This window comes from Cnephaeus nilssonii (genome assembly GCF_951640355.1).
Source record: "Cnephaeus nilssonii genome assembly, chromosome: 24".
NCBI lineage: Eukaryota > Metazoa > Chordata > Mammalia > Chiroptera > Vespertilionidae > Cnephaeus > Cnephaeus nilssonii.
In genome coordinates, this window is record NC_137095.1 from 4,485,343 (window position 1) to 4,506,923 (window position 21,581).

Genomic DNA, 21,581 nt, shown 5'->3' on the forward strand with positions numbered 1-21,581 from the left:
TTTTTAAAAATATTTTTATTGATTTCAGAGAGGAAGGGAGAAGAAGAAAGAGAAACATCCACGATGAGAGAGAGTCATGGATCGGCTGCCTCCCGCACGCCCCCCCACTGGGGATCGAGCCCACAACCCAGGCATGTGCCCTTGACCGGAATCGAACCCGGGACCCTTCAGTCCGCAGGCCGACGCTCTAACCACTGGGCAACACCAGCTAGGGCCGGAGCGTGGTTCCTACCGAGGAGATGGGACGCTCAACGCCACCCTCCGGGAACCACAGGCCGGCCTTGCCCACCAAGGGGTGCCCTCTCCTGCTCTCCAGCCCGGGCACCCCCCACCTGCCGGCCATGCTCCCTGGGGCGGCCCAGCCCCCACAGCCACCCCTCACCAGCTTGCGTGGGGTGCTGGGGCGTCGGGTGGCATCTGAGGGGTTTAACCGTGACCCTCCGCTCCATGTGGCCTTGTTCTGCGGGAAGATCTCAGAGGGTTAATCTGTGAGTCCGCAGTTGGGGGGACGGTCACAGGCTCAGCCCCCCTCCCCCTGTCAGTAGGGACTCAGCAGCATCCAGGATGGACGTGGTGGCTGGGAGGTGGCAGGGCCTGTGGCTGTGGGCTGTGGCTGGCCACTTCGCTCTGCGGGTGCGTGACGGGGGCAGCCTGGCCGACACGGATGCGGCCCGCGGGGCACCCCTTTCTCCAGCACACAAGCTGCTGCCGATCCCCCCTCTCCCGGGTGGAGGGGTGGAGACGGACGGTGGGTGGGTGTCCCTCCTTCGTTCCCCTGTCCGTGGCCACCGGCATGGACGGAGCCGGGCCTGCAGGGAGAGAAGCCAGCGGATGCCGTGGGAGGGGGATGGCAGCGGTGTCTGGGGCCTGTTGAAATAAGAGGACCCGGCCGGCCGGCTGGCTCAGGGGTTGAGCATCGACCTAGGAACCAGGAGGTCACGGTTCGATTCCCGGTCAGGGCACGTGCCTGGGTTGCGGGCTCACTCCCCAGTGGGGGGCGTGCAGGAGGCGGCCGATCCATGATTCTCTCTCATCATGGATGTTTCTCTCTCTTTCCCTCTCCCTTCCTCTCTGAAATCAATAAAAATATATTTAAAAAATAAAATAGTGCCCTAACTGGTTTGGCTCAGTGAATAGAGTGTCAGCCTGCGGACTGAAGGGTCCCAGGTTCGATTCCAGTCAAGGGCACAGGTCAGGGTTGTGGGCTCGATCCCCAGTGAGGGGCGTGCAGGAGGCAGCCGATCCATGGTTCGCTCTCATCATGGATGTTTCTATCTCGCTCTCCCTCTCCCTTCCTCTCTGACATCAATAAAAATATATTTAAAAAAACAAAGAAGAGAGAAGGGTGTCAGAGGGAGGAGGCCGCCTGGTTTGGGAGGGACAGGTGTACACCCTGTCACTGGCTTTCTTGTTTATCCGAGGGACGTGGAGCGGGAGAGGGAGGGGGGTCCGAGGAAAGAGCCACCGCAGAGATTTCCTTAGGCGCCCGGGGCCTGCAGGGAGCGTCTTAAATGTCTGAGAAATAAAGCCCAATTTCGGCAGTGCGTGTGTCTCTGGGGCCTGGGATCGTAAATGTCAGTCGCCAGAGAGAGAGAGAGAGAGAGAGAGACTCCATCTGTTTATTTGCATTTCTGATGAGTTTGGCCAGGGAGTGATGTGTGGCCCTTACCACTGGGAAGGCAGGCAGACAAAGGGTCCTTTGTCGGCGCGCCCCGGCCCTCCCTGGGTTTTACATCCATAAAGCCATCCTCTCTCTCCTGCCGGTGCGGGTGCAGAATTGATGGGACTTCAGCCCCGAAGGCCTGGGCGTTGATTAACTCTTTGACAGTCAATTGGGAGCATCTATGTTCCCGTGACGGAGAGGCGCCCGCCCGCCTGCCTCTCTCCACGGCACACAGAACCGGTCTGGGGGTTTCTCCCCCGGGGACCCCCCAAATATATCCTTCCTCGAACCTGGACAAATGGGGAGCAGGAAGCGGTGTTGTGGGTCCGGCTCTGGGGCTGCCGGCGGGGGCGGGGGGGGGGGGGCGGGGGTGTGTGTCTCTTCTCCAACTGGCTGGGGCGAGGTCCCACGTTCCTCTGTGACCGTGTACCAGACCCCCCCCCCCCCAGGGCCTTCTGGGTGTTAGATGTTGGCACTGACCTGCAGGCTCGGTGCCAATGAAAGGGGCAGGGGGGCGGGCCCGGCCAGTGTAGCTCAGGGGCTGAGCGTCGACCTGTGAACCAGGAGGTCAGGGTTCGATTCCCGGTCAGGGCACATGCCCGGGTTGCGGGCTCCATCCCCAGTGTGGGGCGTGCAGGAGGCAGCCGATCCATGATTCTCTCTCATCATGGATGTTTCTCTCTCCCTCTCCCTTCCTCTCTGAGATCAATAAAAAATATATTTAAAAAAATGAAATAGCCCTGGCCGGTGTGGCTCAGTGGATAGAGCGTCCGGCTTTGGACTGAAGGGTCCTGGGTTCGATTCCCGGTCAAGGGCACAGGCCTGGGTTGCGGGCTCCATCCCCAGTGGTGGGTGTGCAGGAGGCAGCTGATCCATGATTCTCATCATGGATGTTTCTCTCTCGCTCCCTCTCCCTCCCTCTCTGAAATTAAAAAATATATATATTTTAAAAGATAAAAGAAAATGAATTGCTCTGTGAGCTTGGACTTAGAATGAGGGGCTTCGTCAGTAGCCAACGCAGAGGACTGCCTGCTGAATGGACTGCACGCTTGTGCACACTCCACCCACCCCCCCCCCCGCACCCCGCTCCCCCGTTCCCCGCCCCAAACTCCACCCTTAGAGAGGGATCGTTGGACACCACGACTGTACGATGCTCCCCATGCTCCGAGCACCACCCCACGCCCCAGCCCCCTGCGGGCTCCCCGACGGCCTTTGCCGCTGGTTCGCCTGTGAGGACAGATTGCAAAAGCTCTCGGCCGGCCAGCGCCATCATCCCTACTGTGTGTCTCCCCGGTATGCGCGCCCCCGGCGCCCTGGCCTCCGCCATGCCCATCCCGTGCCGGGGGCTGCGTGCCCGCCTGGGGGGGGGAGGGAGGGGGGACGTGGGCAGTGATCGGCACCCTGCAGCCGCTTGTGCTGAGCCTGGGGTTTCAAGCAAGAAACGTATCTTGCAGGAGGTTGACCTCGAAAGTCTTCTGGTGACGGGAGGAGACGCAAATAAACACAGCTGAGAAGATAAATCCGAAAAGGTCAGCAGACCAGAGGAGACTGTGAGTACACACACGGAGCGGCCGGATGATGACGATCTCTGAACGCATAGTAATCTGGCCACTCTGTGTGTGTTTATATATATTAGAGGCCCGGTGCATGAATTCGTGCATGGGTGGGGTCTGGCCAGCCTGGCCAGGGGGAGGGGACATGGGCGGTTGGCCGGCCTGCCTGCTGGTCGAACTCCTGGTCGAGGGGACAATGTGCATATTAGCCTTTTATTCTATAGGATATACACTGAGTGGCCAGATGATTATGTGTTCAGAGATCATCATCATCTGGCCACTCAGTGTAGAACCCCGGGGGAGCCTGGAGGGCAGACAAACAGCCGGGGGAGGGGTCGGGGGGTGGGGGACAGGCCAACGGAGAGACACAGGGGCCGGGGCCTGTCTCCGCTCAGCCGGCGTGGCTCAGTGGTTGAGTGTCGACCTATGAACCAGGAGGTCACGTGTTTTTTTTAAAGTATTTTTATTGGTTTCAGAGAGGAAGAGAGAGAGATAGAAACATCAATGAGAGGGAATCATGGATCGGCTGCCTCCTGCAGGTTGGACCGAGCCCGCCACCCGGGCATGTGCCCTTGACCGGAATCGAACCTGGGACCCTTCAGTCCGCAGGCCGACGCTCTATCCACCGAGCCACACCGGCCAGGGCAGGAGGTCAGGGTTCGATTCCCGGTCAGGGCACAGGCCGGGGTTGCAGGCTTGATCCCCAGTGGGGGGCGTGCAGGAGGCGGCCGATCCGTGATTCTCTCTTCTCATGGCTGTTTCTCTCTCTCTCCCTCCCTCTCCCTGCCTCTCTGAAATCAATAAAAATATTTTTTTTAAAAAGAGAGGCGTGGGGTGGGGAGTGCGCAGTGACGGGTGTGGGCAGTGGGAGGTGGTGTCTTCCTGCATCCCCGTTGCCACGGGGACGCCTCTGTCAGGGCAGACCGGGTGGGGGTCCACCTCTCCCCCTGGACCGCGGACCCCGTCCCCGTCCCCGTCGGCCCCGGTGGCCCGCGCGACCCCGCTCTGATGACTCGCCAGGCCCTAGGCCAGTGGTCGGCAAACTCCTTCGTCAACAGAGCCAAACATCAACAGGACAACGATTGAAATTTCTTTGGAGAGCCACATTTTTTTAAAAATATATTTTATTGATTTTTTACAGAGAGGAAGGGAGAGGGATAGAGAGTCAGAAACATCGATGAGAGAGAAACATCTATCAGCTGCCTCCTGCACACCCCCTACTGGGGATGTGCCTGCAACCAAGGTACATGCCCTTGACTGGAATCAAACCCGGGACCCTTCAGTCCGCAGGCCGATGCTCTATCCACTGAGCCAAACCGGTCAGGGCGGAGAGCCAAATTTTTTAAACTTAAACTTCTTCTAACGCCACTTCTTCAACATAGACTTGCCCAGGCCGTGGCGTTTTGTGGAAGAGCCACACTCCGGGGGCCAAAGAGCCGCACGTGGCTCGCGAGCCGCGGTTTGCCGACCACGGGGCTAGGGGAACGCACCCGATGAGAAGACACTCCGCAAGACACTCGGTCTGAACGAGGGTGGGGCTTGGTTCTCTCCTGCCCTTCGGCACCGGGAGGCTCAGCTGGGAATCAGAACCGGCCCAGAGTTCCAGGCTGGGTCTCGGGGTGACGGGCCGGGGGGAGTCCTGGGGATATCACCAGTTCCCACCCCCGTGGCTGCTGTCAGTGGACGGAGGTGCTGCCCGATGGCTGGATGAGCCAGGTCTGAGCGGGGCGATGAGGGCAGGGCTGTGCCCTCGGAGGACGGGGCCCCGGGCAGGTGCTGGACTGCGAGGACAGGTGGGGGGCCTCGCTCCCCCTCCCCTGGTGCCGGCCCCCGTGGCCGACAGAGAATGGCCTCACGATGGCCACGTGAGCTGCCAAGGCGAAGGAGACGGGGGATGCGGTGAAGTGAAGGGCGTGGAGACGGGGTGGGGGGTGCTGGCTTATCTGCTGGGCCCAGTGGACCCCCGTCTGGGAATCGGGAAAAGGAGGCGGAGTGGGAGAGGCAGCGAGGTGACTCCTGGCCTTGAAGGTGGGGGAAGGGGCCGCGGGGCCAGGGAACGCCGCCTCGGGGAACTGGGGAAAGCCAGGAACCGGATCTGCCCCGGAGCCAGACACCCCGACGCGAACCCAGGCGCACCCCTAGGGTCATCTGCCCTCGCCCACCCGAACGTGACCGGTCAGCGTGGCTTTGAGCCGCTGTGTTTGGGCCCCTTTGTTATAGCAGCAGCGGGAAACGGAGACACGCAAACCTCTGGAATGACCAGGATGGGTTGCCTGGGGGGGGGGAGAGGGGGGCAACTGAACTGGGCAGAACCAGAGGACGATTTTATCCGACTTCTTGGGGTGGGGGGTGGGGGGCGGGTACGTGGACGCCCTGGAGAATGGGATCAGACCTCGGCCGTCGGCCCGTTTTCCTTCATCCCTCAAACTCTGTCCTCTCTAGACGGAACCCGTGGAGCCCCAGGGTTCCGTGGACCCCCAGTTTGGGAAACACAACAACAACGACGCTCAACACTCTCCCGGAAGGCGTGGAGACCACACAGTCCCACCCGGGGATAAGGGGGCCGCATGCGGGATCTAGAATACGCGTGTGGCTTTCTCACTGAAATGGAAGTAACTTAAAAACAAAACATAGCCCTGGCTGGTGTGGCTCAGTGGCTAGCGCGTCGGCCCGGGGACAGAGGTGTCTCCCTCCCCGCCCAGAATATAGGCTCACGGGGGGAGTTTTTCTCGTCTGATTTATATGAGCTGAAACCGTGCACGTGCCAGTTACAAAACGAACCTTTTTCTAAGGAATGAACGGATGTTCCCTTTGACCCCGTTAGTGACCTCTGAAGGGTGAGAAAACCCAAGCTCGGAGGTGACAACTGACTTCCCCTAAGTTTCCATCGCTGGCATTTGCCTACCAACCCGCGCCTCTTGATTTATTTATCTAAAAATATATTTTATTGATTTTTTTACAGAGAGGAAGGGAGAGGGAGAGAGAGTTAGAAACATTGATGAGAGAGAAACATCAATCAGCTGCCTCCTGCACACCCCCTACTGGGGATGTGCCCGCAACCAAGGTACATGCCCTTGACCGGAATCAAACCTGGGACCCTCCAGTCCACAGGCCGACGCTCTATCCACTGAGCCAAACTGGCCAGGGCTATTTGTTTTTTTTAAAAATAGATTTTTATTGATTTCAGAGAGGAAGGGAGAGGGGGGAGAGAGAGAGAGAGAGAAACATCAATGATGAGAGAGAATCATGGATCGGCTGCCTCCTGCATGCCCCACACTGGGGGTGGAGCCCTGACCAGGAATCGAACCCTGACCTCCTGGTTCCCAACTCTGAGCCACGCCGGCCGGGCCTCCTTATTTTTTTGCTTAGAAAATCACAAAATCAGAACCTTTAAGTAACGCAGACCTGAAAGGAAGAAGAAAGCACGCAGGGACAATTACTGTTAGCATTTCAGTGGAGAGGGAGTGAGTGTTCACATACATAGAGAGAGATCATGTGACTTCCTATCTTACTTAATAATAGACAAACATGTAAATTGACCGTACCTCCACTACACCAACAGCCAATCAGGAGTGAGTATGCAAATCAACCTGACCAAGATGGAAGGTTAATTTGCATATGCAGACACAAAGTGACCGGGCGGGCGGGACGCCTGCTATGAGGGGGAGGGAGGGGGGTGGAGGGAGCTACCGGAGCAGTGCTCCGGCTGGGAGCGAGGACTTGGCGGCCCAGGAGCGGAGACGTGCCGGCTCCCAGGCGGCCGAGAGTGAAGCCAGCGGAAGGAAGGCCTATTCTTGCACGAATATCGTGCAACAGGCCTCTAGTATAATAATAGAGGAATATGCAAATTGTCCGGGATGCTGTAACGTCATGCCCGCTCAGCAGGCGGGGCCTTGCAGCATCCGGGATGGGGGCGGGGCCGCGGCGGGGGTTAGGCAGGCGTGCTCAGAGGGAGGCCTCCACCGAGGGCCAGGCCCCGGGGGTCTGCAGGCCTTCCCCAGCTCCGGCCTACCTTTTTGGGGCAATCCATTGAGATGGGTGGGCAGGGCCTACCTCTTGGGGGCGATGGATCATGGGGCTCCCACACTGTGACAGGACACAGGCCAGGCTGGGGGATCCCCCCCCCCGCCCAGGTGCACGAATTTCATGCACCGCGCCACTAGTATTACAGTGTCATCTGGTGGCATGCTTTTTCACTTCAGTGAAGATCAGACCTGCCAATCACTCTGTTTCTGCAACGTGACTTAGGGACGCAGCCTGGCGTTCCATCGTCCCCGCGGACTACAATGTTACGTAACCAACGGGATGCGGAGGTTATTGCTGATTTTTCCAGTACACACCACGCCGAAGAGATGTGTTAGCAGCACTTTTATAAAACACATATTTTTGTTGATCTCAGGGAGGAAGGGAGAGGGAGAGAGAGAGAGAGAAACACCAATGATGAGAGAGAATCCTGGATCGGCTGCCCTCTGCTCGCCCCCCATTGGGGATCGAGCCTGCAACCTGGGCGTGTGCCCTGACCGGGAATCGAACCCTGACTGACCTCCTGGTTCCTAGGTTGATGCTCGACCACTGAACCACGCCGGCCGGACCCTAGCATTTCTTTATGTGTTTGACAACAAGCTTGACTTAGGACTCCACTGTGTTACTAACCCTCTCGTCCCCCCCCCCCCCCGCCCCGTTTTCCGATGCTGTCGCTGTAGAACCGGCTGGAAGGCTCCGTGCCGTCGGCGTCCTGAGCCATGGAGGCCGGTCAGGACGCCTCCCTGTTCCTGGCGAAGATGCTGGAGGAGCTGGACAGCAAGCGCCGCCAGGTCTCCTACCAGGACCTGTGCCGGTCGCTGTGCGCCCGCTTCGACCTGCCGCAGCTCGCCCGGCTGCGCAGCGTGCTGTTCTGCACGGCCTGCCTGGACCCCGGCTTCCCTGCCACCTTGTTCAAGGACAAGATGAAGTGCCCGGGCAGCAGCCAGCAGTCCAAGAAGATCATGGTGGCCGCCGACATCGTCACCATCTTCAACCTCATCCAGATGACCGGGGGCGCGGCCCGGGACAAGCTGCCCGCAGCTGCCGCCGGCCGGCCCGAGGCGTGTCCGACGGCGGCGGCCTGTGACTCCTGCCGGCCCGACGACGACGACGACGACACGGAGCCGCTGGGCTGCGAGCTGGCCCAGGGGCCCTTCGGCCAGGCCTTCCCCGCCCGGCAGCCGGCCCCGTGCCGGGAGGTGGACTGCGCGGACTGCCCGCAGTTCGTACCCGCCTCCGAGCCCAGTTTCCTGCTGGGTGTTGGCGAGGAGGCGAAGGCCCGGGCCGCCTCGCTGGAGCGGCTGCAGGCCCGGGCCCCGTACGCGGCGGCCAGCCCGCAGCCCTGTGAGATGCAGAGGACCTATTTCCCCATGACCCTGGACAGCGCGTCCGTCTCGGACCAAGACTCGCTGCCCGGGCCCCCGGGCGGCGTCCAGGGGACCTTCGTCGCCAATGACGACGAGGAGGACCCCTTTGGGGTCCCGTCCTGCCTCCAGAAAAGGACCATCTTCAAGGGGGACTTCCAGAACCTGCTGGCCGTGTCCCCCGGCTTGGCCGGCCCCGCCGACGCGGCCGAGGCGGGGCACGGGGACCCCGGGAGCCGGAAGGAGCCCCCCAAGGCCCCCTTCTTGAATCGCAGCTTCGACGTGCCCTACGGCAGCCGGTACCTGAACGCCGCCGCCGCCGCGTACTCCCCGGTCCCCGACAAGAGGCGGGCCAAGCACGAGAGCCTCGACGACCTGCAGGCGTCCACGTACTTCGGGCCCACGCCCGCGATGGGGACCCCCGACGCCAGGCGCTGCCCCGGGGGACGGCCGGGCAAGCAGACGCCCTGGCCGGCCAAGAGCTGGAGCCTGAACGCGGAAGAGGTCCCCGCCGTGGACCGGCCCCTCCTCCTCCACAGGAACCCGTCCTACGAGAAGCTGCAGCGTTACCCCAGCCCCGGCGTCCCCGCCCCGGACCAGCGCCCGGCCTACCTCGCGCCCCCGACGACGGAGCAGCAGCCGCTGCTCCCTGCGGGCTACGCGGCCACCGCCAACGGGCCCCACGCCCCAGCGATCGCGTGCCCCGTCGCCGGCCTGGAGGAGCGGGAGCCGGGGACCAAGGCCAAGAACAAGAGCATCAGCAGCATGGGCGGGCAGCTGAGCTCCGACACCAGCAGCGTGGGCACCCAGACGGAGCAGCCGGGGCCGGAGCCCAAGCCGCGCCAGGACCTGCCGGGCCCGTACGGGGACAGGCACGCCGCCGCCGCCGCGAGGCCGTCAGACGACGACTCGGAGATCGTCAGCGACGACATCAGCGACATCTTCCGCTTCCTGGACGACATGAGCCTCAGCGGCTCCACGGGGGTGATCCACTCCTCCTGCTGCGACAGCACGGGGTCCCTGTCCCAGCTGCCCAGGTCGGACGGCGACAGCTCCCTGGAGCGCGGCGGCGGCGGCGGCAGAGGCAGCAACGTGGGAGCCGCTGCCGCCAAGCTGGCCGGCGAGCTCCCCGGCAGCCAAGGAGAAAAGGGCAAGCGGGGCCCCGACCGCGGCGGCGGCCCCCGCTCCGAAGAAGAGCTGAAGACCAGCGTCTGCAAGCTGGTGCTCCGGATCGGGGAGATCGAACGCAAGCTGGAGTCGCTGTCCGGGGTCCGCGACGAGATCTCCCAGGTGCTGGGCAAACTGAACCAACTGGATCGGAAGATGCAGCCGCCCGAGAGGGCGCGGGGGCCGGCGGACCTGAGCTCCCTGACCAGCGGGGCCCCGTCCGAGGAGAGCGCCTCCCCCCGGGGGCTCCCGGCCCGCCGCGGCTCCCGGGCTGGGCCCAAAGCGGACGGCGGCGGCGGGGGCGCCGACTGGTGCTGCTCGGACGGCGGCGGGAGCCACAGCGAGAGCCTGCGTGTGAAGGCGCTGAAGCGGAGCCTCTTCGCCAGGCCGTCGTCCCGGTCGCTGACGGAGGAGGACAGCGCCACCGAGTCCAAAGTCGCCAGCATCGCCAACTCGCCCCGGGACTGGCGCACCATCACCTACGCCGGCCGCCTGAGCCTGGACGGGGAGGAGGAGGAGGTCAGGGGCCGAGGCCCCGGGGAGAGCAAGGGCTGGCGTCGGAAGTCGAAAGAGGTAATGGAAACTGGGGTGCGTGTGCCGGCCTCCGGGCCCTCCCTCCACGCAGCCAGCTGGCCCCCCCCCCCCCGGGGTGGGTGGGCTTCCCAGTCCGGGCAGAGAACAGAGCACAGGCGGGCGGGCGGCCGGGGTCAGCTGGGAGGAGCTGGTGCAGCGACCCCCCAGGTGTGGGAACCCAGATCCTCGCAGAATAGCGGGGGGAAGTGGCGGGGCAGGCACGGTCCCCAAGGAAACAGGAGGACGCGGGCGAAGAACACGAGGGAAATGACATTCAAGTGTCCCTTTCGTGGACTTTAGTACATGCATGGCGCTCCTTTTAAAATATATATATATATATATATATATATATATATATATATATATATATATTAAAGCCCTGGCTGGTGTGGCTCAGTGGATAGCGCGTCGGCCTGGGGACCACAGGGTCCCAGGTTCGATTCCGGTCGAGGGCACATACCTTGGTTGCAGGCTCCTCCCCAGCCCGGGCCCTGGTCAGGGCGTGTGCAGGGGGCAACTCATCTATGTGTCTCTCTCACATCGATGTTTCTCTCTGTCTCCCCCCCCCCCACCTTCCACTCTCTCTAAAATCAATGGAAACATATCCTCGGGGGAGGATTAACAAAAATAAATAAATAAATAAATAAATAAATAAATATTTGTATTGATTTCAGAGAGGAAGGGAGAGGGATAGAGAGTCAGAAACATTCATCAGCTGCCTCCTGCACACCCCCTACTGGGGATGTGCCCGCAACCAAGGTACATGCCCTTGACCGGAATCGAACCTGGGACCCGATGCTCTATCCACTGAGCCACACTGGTTAGGGCAATAAAAGTACCGTATATTAAGAACGAAAATACACAAGTGAGGTTCGAATCCCAGCTGTCTCACTGACGGGCTGTGTGACCCCGGGTCAGTGTCTCACCCTCTCTGATCTGTGTGGGGATCATGGATTCAGCCTCGGGATGCTGTGGAGAGGATGAACTGAGATAATGCTGGTTGGGCCCTCAGCAGGGCCCTGGGAGGACTGTGATGTGATGGTGGGGGTGGGGGCTGCTGGCATCGGCCCGCCCCCAGCTTATGAGGCCCCGCCCACAACTCAGTGAGGCCCCGCCCCTGGCTTGGCGAGGCCCTGCTACATCCCTGTGTAGGCCCTGCCCCCAGCCTTGTGCAGCCCCGCCCCCAACTCAGTGAAGCCCCTCCCCCAGTTCAGTGTGGGCCTTGACCCCGCCCCCAGCATAGTGAGGCCCCGCCCCAGCTCAGTGAGGCCACGCCCCTGACTCAGTGAGGCCCCGCCCCCAGCTTAGTGAGGCCCCAGCTCAGTGATGCCCCGCCCCAGCTCAATTAGGCCCCTCCCACTCGATGAGGTCCCGCCCCCAGCTCTGTGCAGCTCAGTGAGGCCCCGCCCCCAGCTCAGTGAGGCCCTGTCCCCAGCTCAGTGCAGCTCAGTGAGGCCCCGCCCCCTGTTTGGTGAGGCCACGCCCCTGACTCAGTGAGGCCCCGCCCTAGCTCAATGAGGGCCCCCCCTCGGTCAGGCCCCGCCCCCAGCTCAGTGCAGCTCAGTGAGGCCCCGCCCCCTGCTTGGTGAGGCCACGCCCCTGACTCAGTGAGGCCCCGCCCTAGCTCAATGAGGGCCCCCCTCGGTCAGGACCCGCCCCCAGCTCAGTGCAGCTCAGTGAGGCCCCGCCCCCTGCTTGGTGAGGCCACGCCCCTGACTCAGTGAGGCCCCGCCCTAGCTCAATGAGGGCCCCCCCTCGGTCAGGCCCCGCCCCCAGCTCAGTGCAGCTCAGTGAGGCCCCGCCCCCTGTTTGGTGAGGCCACGCCCCTGACTCAGTGAGGCCCCGCCCTAGCTCAATGAGGGCCCCCCCTCGGTCAGGCCCCGCCCCCAGCTCAGTGCAGCTCAGTGAGGCCCCGCCCCCAGCTCAGTGCAGCTCAGTGAGGCCCCGCCCCGAGCTCGGTGAGTCCCCGCCCCCTGCTTGGTGAGGCCCCGCCCCTGGCTCCGTGAGTCAGGGTTCCGCAAAGGTTCCCTGAAGCCAGGCGGCGAGGTTGAGACCAGCTTACCCCCTGGGCTGCTGTGCGCCCTGGGGCCGGTGCCCGGGCCTCTCTGGGCTCCGTCTCCTTCCCTGGCCTCGGGGCGGGGCTGGAGAGAGCAGGGGCGCCGGGAGGCCTGGAGAAAGCCGAATCTCCCTGGCACCGACATGCTCGCTCCGAGTGGGACCGCTCTCAGCTGGTGCGGGCATCCCTGCGTGTTGCCATCCGATGCCCGGGGGATGCCCGGGGCCGAGGGAGGCAAAGCTGGCGGCTGCCCGGCCCCGTGAGACCCGCCCGCGCTGTGCCCCCGCAGGCGGACAGGCAGTACGACGTCCCCCCGCAGCACCGCCGGCCCAGGCCGCCCAGGGACTTCCTGGTGGAGCAGGTGTTCAGCCCGCACCCCTACCCCGCCTCGCTCAAGGCCCCGCTGAAGAGCAACCCCCTGTACACGGACCTGCGGCTGACCGAGCTGGCCGAGGTGCGGCGGGGCCCGCCCTCCTGGGCCGCCGAGGAGTTCGCGCGGAGCCTGGGCGACAAGGGCAAGCTCGCGGCCCTGGACCTGCAGGTGAGCACCCGGGGCCGCGGGGGGCGGGGAGCGGGGGGCCGGGGAGAGGGGGTGCCGCGCCCTCCAGATGCAGGCAGGGACCGCGGTGGCCCAGACCTGCCTGTGCGCTGGGCCTCCAGCTCCCCGGTCCGCCCCGGAATCCTGAGCAGAGAGTTTAATAAGCGGGCTCCTGTTTTGTTTCATGTTTGCAAACATGTAGCTGCTGTTTTTTAAAAAAATGTATTTTTATTGATTTCAGAGAGGAAGGGAGAGGGAGAGAGAGAGAGAAACATCAATGATAAAAGGTAATTATGGACCAGCTGCCTCCTGCACGCCCCGTACTGGGGATGGAGCCGCAACCCGGGCCTGTGCCCTTGACCGGAATCGAACCTGGGACCTTTCAGTCCGCAGGCTGACGCTCTATCCACTGAGCCACACCAGCGAGGGCTGTAGCTGCTGTTTTGTTACGTATTTGCAAACATGTAGCTGCTGTTTGGTTACTTGTGTGCAAACATGTAGCTGCTGTTTTGTTAAATGTTTGCAAACATGTCGCTGCTGTTTTGTTACGTGTTTGCAAACATGTAGCTGCTGTTTTGTTACACGTGTGTAAACATGTAAGTGCTGTTTTATTACACGTGTGTAAACATGTAAGTGCTGTTTTGTTATGTGTGTGTAAACATGTAGCTGCTGTTTTGTTAAATGTTTGCAAATGTAGCTGCTGTTTTGTTATGTGTTTGCAAACATGTAGCTTCTGTTTGTTGCTTGTGTGTAAACATGTAGCTGCTGTTTTGTTACGTGTTTGCGAACATGTAGCTGCTGTTTGGTTATGTGTTTGCAATCACATAACTGCTGTTTGGTTACATCTTTGCAAACATGTAGCTGCTGTTTGGTTATATGTTTGCAAACATGTAGCTGCTGTTTTGTTATGTGTTTGCAAACATGTAGCTGCTGTTTTGTTAAATGTTTGCAAACATGTAGCTGCTGTTTTGTTATGTGTTTGCAAACATGTAGCTGCTGTTTTGTTATGTGTTTGCAAACATGTAGCTGCTGTTTTGTTATGTGTTTGCAAACATGTAGCTGCTGTTTGGTTACGTGTTTGCGAACATGTAGCTGCTGTTTTGTTATGTGTTTGCAAACATGTAGCTGCTGTTTGGTTACGTGTTTGCAAACATGTAGCTGCTGTTTTGTTATGTGTTTGCAAACATGTAGCTGCTGTTTTGTTATGTGTTTGCAAACATGTAGCTGCTGTTTGGTTACGTGTTTGCGAACATGTAGCCGTGAGGATGCCTCACTGACCTGCCGGCTTTGACCTTCTCACGGCTCTGGCTCCGCACCAAGGTGCTCATACCTGCTCGGCAGACCCGAGCCAAACTGTCTGATGCGATACAAGCTGGTTTCTCCCTCCCTCTGTAGCATGTGGGGTAAGCATGTGGTGGGGGCCAAGCCATGGACGGCGTTTCCCTACCCAGCAGCCCCAGGTAAGGGCCACCTGGGCCTGCGAGGGCGGGTGTGCCTGGAGGGCGTGCTGTCTGTCCGCCCACAGGCAGGGCTGGGCTCTGCTCGCTTGTTTTGATGGCAGCTACGCCGTCTGCCTATGTCCCTGCTGGTCACCACAGGCCCGGCCGGCGTGGCTCAGTGATTGAGCATCAACCCACGAACCAGGGTTCGATTCCCGGTCAGGGCACATGCCCAGGTGGCGGGCTGGATCCCCAGTGTGGGGCGTGCTGGAGGCAGCCGATCCATGATTCTCATCATTGATGTTTCTCTCTCTGTCTCCCTCTCCCTTCCTCTCTGAAATCAATAAAAATATATTCTAAAAAATGAATTAAAAAAAACATAGATCTTGGATTAGAGCACTTTAGGTGATGTGACTTAAAAGTGTGCAGCTGGCCTAACCGGATAGAGCGTCGGCCTGCGGACTGAAGGGTCCCGGGTTCGATTCCGGTCAAGGGCATGTACCTTGGTTGCAGGCACATCCCCAGTAGGGGGCATGCAGGAGGCAACTGATCGATGTTTCTCTCTCATCGATGTTTCTAACTCTCTCTTTCCCTTCCTCTCTGTAAAAAATCAATAAAATAAATATATATTTTAAAAAGCGTGCAGCCTGCTGCACAAAATATGCAGAAACATCTCTGCAGGCTCTTGAGGGTGTGAGCAGCGAGGCTCAGAAATGCAGGCCCCATCACAGGGCCCGTCAGCATCTGGACCGCCTTCGGGGCGTCTCCGGGGCCCACCTGCGAGCGCCGGGGCAGGTGCAGGCCCTGTTCCCCGATGAGAACCACAGGCGCTCGCCCGGGGCCCCTGGAGGCCTCGGCGTCGTTAGAGCGAGCAGCCGGTGAGAAACCTCATTTAAAATATCTTGTTCCCCAGGCTGGCTCGCAGCCCATAAAGCGTGCCTAATTACGGAAGGAAGCCGATTGCCTTCTGGCGGGGTTGGATGGGAAAAGCACACATCGGAGGTGGGGTTCACACACCGTTCCCCTCGGGGGCCGGCTGGGGAGGCCGGGGAGCAGGTGGCCGCCTGCTCCGTCCTTGGGGGCCAGAGCCTGGTTCCCAGGTGCCCGTTGGGGAGGGCTGAGCCTCTAGCCTCTCCTCCTCCCACCCTCTGAGGGCGTGTCAGCCACTTCGCTCCAGCAAAACCTGCCCGTCCTGGGTCCATCTCTCCCTCTGAGCGTCCGTGACACTGCCCAGGGGGGTAGACAAAGCCCAGGATCCGGGGAGGGCGGAGCTGGGGAGGGTGGGCTCGCTGCAGGCGTGAAGACACGCGTGCTAAGAAGCGGAGCTGGGCTGATGCAAGAGAGCTCAGGGCAGCTCAGGGACCCAGGCCTCGGGGAGCCTCTAACGACGCGTCCATTTTCAAGTGTCCACTTTCTTCTTCTTTATAAAATCCTGGAGGCCTGGTGCACGGGATTCGTGCCCTGATGGGGGGCGTGGCCTGTGGGGATGGCCCCCTGTGGGAGCTCCGGTTATCCCGGGCAGCCGAGCGGTGTTCCCCCTGTGGGAGCGCACTAACCACCAGGGGGCAGCTCCCGCATTGAGCGTCTGCCCCCTGGTGGTCAGTTCGCGTCATAGCGACCGGTTGACCGGTCATTTTGGTCCTTCTGCCTTTCGGTCGCTGGGCTTTTATTAGATAGGATAGGATTTTTATTGATTTCAGAGAGGAAGGGAGAGGGAGAGAGAAACATCCGTGATGAGAGAGAATCATGGATCGGCTGCCTCCTGCACGCCCCCCACTGGGGATGGAGCCCGCAACCCGTGCATGTGCCCTGACCGGGCATCGAACCTGGGACCTCCTGGTTCCTAGGTGGACGCTCAGCCACGGAGCCACGCCGGCCGGGCTGATAGCCTTGCTTGAGACGTCTCCCTTCTCAGGGGCCCCCTGCTCGCCCTGCAGTGGAACCTGCCTGTCCTGGGTGGGGTGCCCTTGAATTTCAGTCTCATATTCCTTGGCCCTGTTTTTTTATTTTTTTCCCCGAGGACATTTTTTTATTTTATTGATTTTTTACAGAGAGGAAAGGACAGGGAGAGAGAGTTAGAAACATCGATGAGATAGACACATCGATCAGCTGCCTCCTGTACACACACCCCCACCCCCACTGGGGATGTGCCCGCAACCAAGGTACATGCCCTTGACCGGAATCGAACCCAGGACCCTTCAGTCCACAGGCCGATGCTCTATCCACTGAGCCACACGGGTCAGGGCTCCTAGGCCCTGCCTTGCTCCTGCGCACACCGACGACCCAGAAGTCGAGTGGGTCAAAACATGATGGCATAGCCCGGCCGGCGGGGCTCCATGGCTGAGGGTCGACCTAGGAACCAGGAGGTCAGGGCTTGACTCCTGGTCAAGGGCATCTGCCCGGGTTGCAGGCTCCATCCCCAGTGTGGGGCGTGCAGGAGGCAGCCGGTCCATGATTCTCTCTCCTCATCAATGTTTGTCGCTCTCTCTCCCTCTCCCTTCCTCTCTGACATCATTAAAAAACAACATGACGACATTGCAGTCAGGGAGGGGCAGGGGCGTGGCCTGTGTGGGCCGCGTCGGCAGGGACCAGGTGCGCCGGGAGGACCACGGTCAGGACGGCTGTGACCCGGGTCCCGGGATTCGCCGTGTCTCTGACGCCTCCTCTCCCCTCTCAGACGCAGGAGTCGCTGAACCCGAACCACCTGGAGTATTGGATGGAGGACATTTACACGCCGGGCTACGACTCGCTCCTGAAGCGCAAGGAGGCCGAGTTCCGCCGGGCCCGGGTCTGCAAGCTGGCGGCGCTGGTGGCCGCGGCCGCCTGCACGGTCATCCTGGTCATCGTGGTGCCCCTGTGCACGATGAAGTCCTGAGCGGGACCCGGGACGCGCGCCGGGCCCCCCCACGTCCTCCTCCACGGCCTGCAACCGCGTGGCACGTGGCAGCGGGCGGCTGAGGCTGAGGCCGAGACCAGACCCGGATCCTCAGGAGGCTGGCGTCCCGCCCGGACGTCCTCTGCCCGGGAGCCTGTGACGGCGTGACTGCGTGATGGCAGATACGCTTTATTTATTTGTTAATCCTCCCCCGAGGGTATGTTCCCATTGATTTTAGGGAGAGGGAGAGACAGAGAGAAACATCGATGGGAGAGACACATCGATGGGTCGCCTCCCATATGAGCCCCGACCAGGGCCCCGGGCCGGGGAGGAGCCTGCTACCCAGGTACGTGGCCTTGACTGGAATCGAACCCGGGACCCTTGGGTCCGCAGGCTGGCGCTCTATCCACTGAGCTACACCGGCTGGGGCTCAGATGCGTTTTGAGACGTGCAATGGCGTTTCCTGCCGAACGATTGGAACGAACTGCCAGCGATACAAGTGGAATTATAAGGGCTGGGGGGAAAAGGCGGGAACATGGATTCGATTCTTTCCGTTTCCATGGCGTTTCCTGGTGGGGATGGCGAACGCCTGCCCTGGGGGGGGAGTGAGGGAGCAGAGTGAGGAGGGAGGGGTGTCTGTGGTCCCTGCGGCCCCAGAGGTCTGCAGGGGAGGCCAAGGGGGTGTCCACAGGGCACGTCCCTTCTCGGCTGACGTTCACCAAGGGCTACGACACGCACTCCCGCCCTCCTGTGGCCACTACGGAGTTCACAGCGGATCTTTCCCGGGAGCCTCGGGCCTCTGCCTGGTGCCCACGGCGGGAAGGAGCCGACGGCCCGATGGGGCGTGGCATGCACAAAGCGCCCCCCTCTCTGCTCCTCTGCTCGATGGGCCAGGGGACCGGCCAGGCAATGCAGGCCACCCCACTGGTGGGGGTGGGGGAGCGCTGCGAGACCTCGGACAGTGGGAGGCCCACGTGTGGAAATCGTGGCCCGCCCCCTCCCCCGGGGTCCCCCGTTCCTGCTTAGCTGTGGGGCTCCGCTCCCCGATTCCCTGTCTCCTGGTGGCCCCCTCACTCCGCTCTTGCTCAGGGGTGAGGGGTGAGGGTCTTGTCCTTGTGCCTTGAAGGGTAAACGTGACGGTGAGACCTCAGCGTTCTGGCCGTCAGCCGCGGCCTCCGTGCACCATGTCCAGAGGCTTTGCGAGCTTTTGTCGATGCCGCGATGGAGACGCTGGGCCGTCTCAGCCCCATGCCCCCCACCCCCGGCCCTGGTCCGGAGTCCTGGACACTGGCTCGCCGTGCCAACGGTAACCGCTCGGTAGCCACGTATCCATCGTCTCTATGTCTGTCTCAATACCCACTTGTGGTTTGTCGTCTTCTCTGTCCCGCCTCCGTTCCCCCCGGCGGAGCGGGCTTGGACACACCAGGCACCCCTCTCAGCGTTTGACCCCCGAAGCCAGTGCTGGACAGGAGCCAGCGGCCCCCTAATCACCCAGCTCCCGACAGAGATGCCAAGAAGACATCTCGGAGGTTCGAGCCTCAGGGGCCCAGCACCCAGCCCCCCCAAATCTCCCCGATCACGCTCAGCTGCTGCGTCTGACTCGGAGGCCCGCCGCCGTCGGGGGAGACGGGACACGTGGTGCTGTTGGCCAGGCGGGGACGCTGCCCTCGGACCGGAGGGGGAGCCTGCATTTCGGGAGGCCTGCGGGGTACCCGTCCCGGTCTCGGATTTTCTCCGTGGTGACCGAGACGGGAGACTGAGGACGTATCACAGAACACAATCCATCTGTCGCTCTCTGTCGCCGGAAGTTTAGTGGTTTGGTGCCCCGGTTTGGCATTGGGCACATTAAATCAGGTTGTTGTTGGGTTGTTTTGTGGTGTGTTTTTTCACCCCAAAGGGGAAGTGGGTATGGCCCCGTGTACATATTTCTCTCTTTTCCACGTCCATCGCGGCTAGAGAGCGGTCCGGTTCCTGAGTAGGGGCGACGGGATTGAGAAAATGAAAGAGACAGACACAAATACAGTAGGGAAAGCTGGGGCCGGGTGGGACCGCTGTCCTCTGATGGAGAGACAGGGACTCAGAGCCAACACAGAGCGTTTATTTTATACAGCAAAAACCAGGAAGTTTCACTAAACCCCAAGACAAAGGAGATTATGTGCATTCTTGTGGCTTCTTTGTAACAGTCACTTCTGGGTGGGCCAGATAATCCTGTTTGTTCCTAGTGCTTGGCTGGATTTAGATAACGAAACCCACCCCCTGGCACATGGGCTGAAGGTCAGGCTGACAACACACCTGCCTTTTGGCAAGGTGTGTTTCCAGGACGTGGCTCTGCCAATGCCGCTGGATTCAGCCGACAATAATTACAGAAACGCTCACGTGCCTTCCCAGGTTCTCTCTACAGCCCCAGGGGTCGGAAGCTGCCACCCACTGCCCTCTGGCCAGCTCTCTCCCGCGTCCCCACCCCTCCATAGTCCCCAGCACCACAGACAAGACCCCTGAACGTCAGACATGGGCCGTGCCCACCCTCCTGCTCCGTGATGTGCATTAAAGGAAAAAAAAAGAACACCCCGACATGATTTAAGGGGTTCGTTTGAAAGCAGACACCCTCGGGCGACGGTTAAATTCAGATCCCGCGTCCTCTCTTCTGGTCTGAATTGGCTCAGAGCCCTGCCTTGCAGAAATGCAAAGAAAAATTTCCCAGAATGCCCCATGCTCCTTGTTCCTTTTTTTTTTTTTAAATAAAATACACTGAGTGGCCAGATTAGTATGATCTCTGAACACATAATAATCTGGCCACTCAGTGTCTATCCTATATAATAAAAGGCTAATATGCAAATTGTCCCCTCGACCAGGAGTTCGACCAGCAGGCAGGCCGGCCAACCGCCCATATCCCCTCCCCCTGGCCAGGCTGGCCGGACCCCACCCATGCACGAATTCAGGCACCGGGCCTCTAACATATATATATATATATATATATATATATATATATATATATATATATATACACACACACACACACACACACACACACACACACTGAGTGGCCAGATTTTATGTGTTCAGAGATCATCATCATCTGGCCACTCCGTGTATATTGTGCTACGGAGATTTGTATGTAAAGGCCGAGATGTTACTCAGTTGTCGGGACAGCTGGAGAGAAGGGTACACGTATGCAGTGGCAATGCCTGATGAACACAGGGGGTGACGTGTGCGGTGACGTGTGCGCGGGGCCTCGGAGGGCGAGGGTGTCCGGGAGGCGGGGACTCGTCTTGTCCCTGCTCACCCCGCCCAGCTCGCACACTCTTGGTGCTTGACCGGGAGCGAAGCACATTTTTAGACCTGTTTTTTTTTTTTTTTGAACGGCGTGTGTGAAATTTGGTTGACGGGCCACGGCTGGTTTGACGCGATCGTATAACATCTGCCTCTCCACATGTAATTGAAAAATAAATGGAAACGTGAGGCCCGGCGGTGAGATTTTATTTTATTTATTTTGTTTTTTAATATATTTTTATTGATTTCAGAGAGGAAGGGAGAAGGAGAGAGAGAGAGAGAGAAACATTAATGATGAGAATCATTGATTGGCTGCCTCCTGCACAACCCCTACTGGGGATCGAGCCTGCAACCCAGGCATGTGCCCTGACCGGGAATCGAACCCAGGACCCTTGAGTCCACAAGCCGACGGTCTATCCACTGAGCCACACCAGAAGGGCCTTCCTTCCTTCCTTCCTTCCTTCCTTCCTTCCTTCCTTCCGTCCTTCCTTCCTCCTTCCTTCCTTTTAATACATTTCTTACTGAGTTCAGAGAGGAAGGGAGAGAGAGAGACACATCCATGATGAGAAAATCATGGGTCGGCTGCCTCCTGCACGCCCCCTACTGGGGATCGAGCCCACAATCTGGGCATGTGCCCTGACCCCCGTGACCTCCTGGTTCCTAGGTCGATGCTCAACCACTGAGCCACACAGGCCGGGTCAGTTGCTGCATTTCAACCGATGCTTCCGGCGATTGTTGACAGTTTGGCTCAAAGAAACACAAAAAATTCTTTACAAGTTTGAGTGTTTTTACGTTAACAATGTAAAGTTTGAGTGTCTGTAGAGTGTGTGCGAGTGTGAGACAGTGAGAATGTAGGTAAGTTGTATGTGTGTGTGAGACAATGAGAGTGTATGGAAGGTGTGTGTGTGTGAGACGGTGAGAGCCTATATCGTGTGTGTGTGACGGTGTGAGCATAGGTTAGGTGTGTGTGTGTGTGTGACAATGAGTGTATGGAAGGTGTGTGTGTGAGTGTGAGATGGTGTGAGCCTATATCATGTGTGTGTGACGGTGTGGGCCTATG

General features: G+C 60.0%; 1 protein-coding gene across 1 annotated transcript; it reads left to right on the forward strand.

Moving 5' to 3' along the window:
• The first annotated feature begins 7,933 nt into the window (after positions 1 to 7,933).
• MINAR1 (membrane integral NOTCH2 associated receptor 1) lies at positions 7,934 to 17,736 on the forward strand. Its single transcript, XM_079764221.1, has 3 exons — positions 7,934 to 10,343; positions 12,689 to 12,940; positions 17,054 to 17,736. Exons 1-3 carry the CDS (start codon positions 7,959 to 7,961, stop codon positions 17,249 to 17,251), a joined length of 2,835 nt encoding a protein of 944 aa, XP_079620347.1. The 5' UTR covers positions 7,934 to 7,958; the 3' UTR covers positions 17,252 to 17,736.
• The last annotated feature ends 3,845 nt before the right edge of the window (positions 17,737 to 21,581 follow it).